At 34.1% G+C, this 6,000-nt stretch overlaps 1 protein-coding gene across 1 annotated transcript; it reads right to left on the bottom strand.

The window, feature by feature from the left end:
• Window positions 1-3,776: 3,776 nt before the first annotated feature.
• Window positions 3,777-5,320, bottom strand: LOC143084281 (uncharacterized). Its single transcript, XM_076260690.1, has 3 exons — window positions 5,312-5,320; window positions 4,317-4,370; window positions 3,777-3,875 (listed from the first exon to the last, which is right to left on the bottom strand). The coding sequence occupies exons 1-3, from the start codon at window positions 5,318-5,320 to the stop codon at window positions 3,777-3,779; spliced, it is 162 nt and encodes a 53-aa protein (XP_076116805.1).
• Between the last annotated feature and the right edge of the window lie 680 nt (window positions 5,321-6,000).

The raw sequence follows: 6,000 nt of genomic DNA, 5'->3' as shown, positions 1-6,000 counted from the left end.
TACCCACTCACTGCCGAAGAAAGGACCCTTGAACCCAAATTTAACTGATTGGTTCCGAGTTTCACTTGTAATTAAAATAATCTTATTTATAACAGTTGTAATAATTTCACTGAGAAAAAATAACAGCTCCTGGTGACCTGAACTTTTCAAGTGCTCCTTGTAAATTATTCAGATAAATATCATCCGCAACCGATGCTTAGAACCAAGTTTTTGACCCAGAGATATACTCGTTCTCAAACCGTTTCAACAACGCGACGACAATTTGTATTATGCCAGTACCGTCTGGTCATTTTTTAGATGATGATGATGATGATGATGAGGAGGATGATGATGATGATGATGATGATGATGATGATGATGATGATGATGATGATGATGATGATGATGATGATGATGATGATGATGATGATGATGATGATGATGATGATGATGATGATGATGATGATGATGATGATGATGATGATGATGATGATGATGATGATGATGATGATGATGATGATGATGATGATGATGATGATGATGATGATGATATTTTTTATTAGTCATTTATTAAATATATGTTATAGATATCATACAAAAACAAATAGAAGACTGGAAAAAGAAAGATGAGATGTTTGTGTATACTAAAGCAAGTAATTACGTCATCCAATGTTTACAGAAAGAAAGTTGTGTGACTCTAACTGGTCCACCAGGAGTTGGGAAATCTTTTATCAGCAGACATACCGCACTTGTTCTTCATAGGAGTGATTACAACATAATACCAATATATGTACCAACAGACATAAGAGATTATTACCAGCCTGGTAAACCGACAGTCTTTGTTGTAGATGATATCTGTGGAAATTTCGTTGCCAGCCAACAACAAGTTGAGAGTTGGAAACAAATGATACCTGTGATAAACACAATCATTGGAGACAGTTGTTGTAAAGTCATTGTATCTTGTAGATTACAAGTTTATCAGGATGATAAGTTTAAAATATTATCCCCTTTTAAATCTTGTGAGTGTAACTTGATATCAGATAAATTATGTCTATCATCTGAAGAGAAAACAAATATAGCAAAAACCTATATTGGTACAAGTGCAAAAGATATTAATGGTATATCTATAAATATTGATTACTTTCCTCTTTTATGCTCTTTATATCGTGAAAAAGAACAATCCGATATCAAAGATTTTTTTAGAAATCCATTCGTTGTCTATAAAAAAGAGCTAGACCAGTTGAGTGAGTATGGGGATGAAGGGAACTATAAAATATGTGGTCTTGCTTTATGTGTTATCTTTAATAATCATCTGACAGAGAAATGGTTCCAGGACAAACGTACAGATGAACAACAGCATATTATAGAAAACGTATGTGATGCTTGTGAAATCAGCAGAAGTACATCAAAATCAAAACTTAAGAATGCACTTGACACTCTAAATGGTACATTTATACGCAAACAGAATGGTATTTATAGAACAGTACATGATAAATTGTTCGACTTTCTTGTGCATTACTTTGCTCAAAAAATGTTTCACTGTTTGACAGACTTTGGAGATAGTGATTTAATACATGAACGTTTTATCTGGAAGAAATCATCCGATGAGAAGAACAGTGATATAGACTTTATTATTGAAATACCACAAGGTTATTTAGAATCATATTTAAAAAGGTTGATAATTGATTGGTCAACTGGGAAAGTGACAGCGGTATTCAACAATAATATCATCAAAAATGCAATAATTCGACTACAGTTATTACAGTACGTAAGCAAAATGAACGCACAAGAAACATTATGCAATACCAAGGATACAGTGTTACCAAAAGGGGACTGTGGATCAGGTAATACTCCACTGGTATTGGCTTGCTATTATGGTTATATTGATATGGTACATTGGATATTATATAATGTTGTAGATGTGGATCAGAGTAGAGATGATAATGTTACTGGACTATTGATGGCAAGTGATAAAGGTCATACGGATGTAGTAAAGTTATTGTTAGAGAAGGATGCTAGTGTTTATCTATGTAAAATAAATGGAGGTAGTCCTCTTATACAGGCAAGTCAGAATGGACATACTGGAGTAGTAAAGTTATTGTTAGAGAAGGATCCTAATGTTAATCTATGTAGAATGGATGGATATAGTCCTCTTTTACTGGCAAGTCAGAATGGTCATACTGGAGTAGTAAAGTTATTGTTAGAGAAGAATGCGAGTGTTGATCTTTTTGACAAGGATGGTTGTAGTCCTCTTATAAAGGCAAGTCAGAATGGACATACTGATGTAGTAAAGTTATTGTTAGAAAAGAATGCTAATGTTGATCTATGTAGAATGGATGGATATAGTTCTCTTTTAATGGCAAGTCAGATTGGTCATACTGATGTAGTAAAGTTATTGTTAGAAAAGAATGCTAATGTTGATTTTTGTAGAATGGACGGATATAGTTCTCTTATGCAGGCAAGTCAGAATGGTCATACTGGAGTAGTAAAGTTATTGTTAGAGAAGAATGCTAATGTTGATCTATGTAGAATGGATGGATATAGTTCTCTTTTAATGGCAAGTCACAATGGACATACTGGAGTAGTAAAGTTATTGTTAGAGAAGGATCCTAATGTTAATCTATGTAGAATGGGTGGATATAGTCCTCTTTTACTGGCAAGTCAGAATGGTTATACTGGAGTAGTAAAATTATTGTTAGAGAAGAATGCTAGTGTTGATCTTTGTGACAAGGATGGATGTAGTCCTCTGATACAGGCAAGTCAGAATGGACATACTGATGTAGTAAAGTTATTGTTAGAGAAGAATGCTAATGTTGATCTTTGTGACAAGGATGGATGTAGTCCTCTGATACAGGCAAGTCAGAATGGACATACTGATGTAGTAAAATTATTATTAAAGAACGATCCTAATGTTGATCTATGTAGAATGGAAGGATATAGTCCTCTTTTACTGGCAAGTCAGAGTGGTCATACTGGAGTAGTAAAGTTATTGTTAGAGAAGAATGCTAGTGTTGATCTTTGTGACAAGGATGGATGTAGTCCTCTGATACAGGCAAGTCAGAATGGACATACTGATGTAGTAAAGTTATTGTTAGAGAAGAATGCTAATGTTGATCTTTGTAGAATGATAGGATATAGTTCTCTTTTAATGGCAAGTCAGATTGGTTATAATAATGTAGTAAAGTTATTGTTAGAGAAGAATGCTAGTGTTGATCTGTGTGACAAGGATGGATGTAGTCCTCTGAAACAGGCAAGTCAGAATGGACATACTAATGTAGTAAAGTTATTGTTAGAGAAGAATGCTAGTGTTGATCTGTGTGACAAGGATGGATGTAGTCCTCTTATACAGGCAAGTCAGAATGGACATACTGATGTAGTAAAGTTATTGTTAAAGAAGGATCCTAATGTTGATCTATGTAGAATGGAAGGATATAGTCCTCTTTTACTGGCAAGTCAGAGTGGTCATACTGGAGTAGTAAAGTTATTGTTAGAGAAGAATGCTAATGTTGATCTATGTGATCTTAATGGAGGTAGTCCTCTTATACAGTCAAGTCAGATTGGTCATACTAGTGCAGTAAAATTATTGTTAGAGAAGAATGCTAATGTTGATCTATGTGATCGTTATGGAGGTAGTCCTCTTATAAAGGCAAGTGAGAATGGTCATACTGATGTAGTTAAGTTATTGTTAGAGAAGAATGCTAGTGTTGATCTATGTAGTATGGATGGATATAGTCCTCTTTTACTGGCAAGTCATAATGGACATACTGATGTAGTAAGATTATTGATAGAGAAGAATGCTAGTGTTGATCTGTGTGATAAGGATGGATGTAGTCCTCTGAAACAGGCAAGTCAGAATGGACATACTGATGTAGTAAAGTTATTGTTAGAGAAGAATGCTAATGTTGATCTATGTAGTATGGATGGATATAGTCCTCTTTTACTGGCAATTCATAATGGACATACTGATGCAGTAAGATTATTGATAGAGAAGAATGCTAGTGTTGATCTGTGTGCCGAGGATGGTTGTAGTCCTCTTATACAGGCAAGTCAGAATGGACAATCTGGTGTAGTAAAGTTATTGTTAGAGAAGAATGCTAATGTTGATCTTTGTGATCTTTATGGAGGTAGTCCTCTTATAAAGGCAAGTGAGAATGGCCATACTGACGAATTTAAGTTATTGTTAGAGAAGAATGCTAGTGTTGATCTATGTAGTATGGATGGATATAGTCCTCTTTTACTGGCAAGTCATAATGGACATACTGATGTAGTAAGATTATTGATAGAGAAGAATGCTAGTGTTGATTTGTGTGATACGGATGGATGTAGTCCTCTGAAACAGGCAAGTCAGAATGGACATACTGATGTAGTAAAGTTATTGATAGAGAAGAATGCTAGTGTTGATTTGTGTGATACGGATGGATGTAGTCCTCTTATACAGGCAAGTCAGAATGGACATACTGATGTTGTTAAGTTATTGTTAGAGAAGAATGCTAGTGTTAATCTATGTATAAATAATGGAGGTAGTCCTCTTATACAGGCAAGTCAGAATGGACATACTGATGCAGTAAGATTATTGTTAGAGAAGGATCATAATGTTGATCTATGTGATTTCATTGGTTGTAATGCTCTGTTTGAGGCAAGTCATAATGGACATACTGATATAGTTAAGTTATTGTTAGAGAAAAAAGCTGACTGTAATATATGTAGTCATAGTAAACAATCTATGATACATACAATATCTAACCATCTAACTGAAACATTAGACAGATATAAACTATACATTTATAAAAGGCTTGTTGAGAATAAATCACCAAAAGTATCAGAATATGTCAGAAAGAAGTCAATAGATGCCTTTGATGTGATCGGAGGTTCCTCCCCATTACACATTGCCTGTTATATGGGTAGAGTAGATGTAGTCCGTTGTCTTCTGAACCACAATGCTAACATTAACATAACAAAAAAAGATAGGATCACACCATTATTTTATGCATGTGAAGTAGGACATGAGAATCTTGTTCGGTTATTGTTAGATAAAGGAGCAGATACAGATTTATGCAGACTTGATGAGAAGTCTCCTTTAGATATTGCAACAGATAATGGACATGATTCTATAGTAACGATTTTAACAGAACACACCAGGAAGGAGAATGCGCATTCTTCTTAACATCGTTCTTGGATCCGTGGTTCATACACTTATCATTGAGACATGTTTAAACCATCGTAAACATATTAAACATAGTATTTTCATGACTTTAATTTGTCTTTTAAAGATTGCTACCTCTAATATCAAAATTTTAAAATGTCAACCGTCCAAACATTTTAGTAAACTCACTAAGCTCATTACTGATAACCGTCATTTTGCTCAACTTGACCCCAACATAAAGTTGTTTAAGTAACTATTCGGGTTTTACTATATAGCGTTAATTTGTTTTCTGACATGTAAACAACATTCAGCAGATGTTGACAAACTTTTGTTTCCGTATTATTCTAAAAGTTTGATATCTACTTCTGTTTATATCGTCCGTCACTTTGTCTCCAATATTTAACAATACACATGATAGCTTCACATTACATGTGTGGCGGGATTATTTCCCTTATAGTACATGCACTGTCTTTTGACACAGAGGTACCGGGTTCGATTCACGCTGGAGACAAAGACAGTTTTGTATGTACGAGCATGCTCTCCGGTTACACATGATTATGACCCGGAATAGAAGCAACCTTTTCGAATCACATGTGGATACCACTGAACAAAAACAGTACTACACTAAGTAATAATTGTTTTTAAATCATAAGCTAGTAGTTTTTAACTACTTCATTGTTTTCGAAAATTAGAGACAGCATTCGTCTAAGTGCATTGATTGTATGACACACCAGTAGTTATAGAGATGTATATTATATAAGTATGAATAACCGTATAATTACTATGCCGGTTGGTTCATATTTTTTTAATTTATTTTTCTTTTTATAAAACATATGTTAAAATATATTCATAATTGTATACTAACCACAGGCACTTGT

This window comes from Mytilus galloprovincialis, chromosome 7, assembly GCF_965363235.1.
Source record: "Mytilus galloprovincialis chromosome 7, xbMytGall1.hap1.1, whole genome shotgun sequence".
Taxonomy (NCBI): Eukaryota; Metazoa; Mollusca; class Bivalvia; order Mytilida; family Mytilidae; genus Mytilus; species Mytilus galloprovincialis.
The sequence above is the reverse complement of the archived record's forward strand: the minus strand, read 5'-3'. Positions and strand labels throughout refer to the sequence as shown.

What these genes read in the sequence shown, in the direction of transcription:
- LOC143084281 (XM_076260690.1), bottom strand. An exon ending in ATGTCCATTCTGACTTGCCT is followed by an intron (nt 3,876 to 4,316) that starts GTTTCAGAGGAC and finishes GATCAACATTAG; the next exon opens with CATTCTTCTCTAACAATAAC.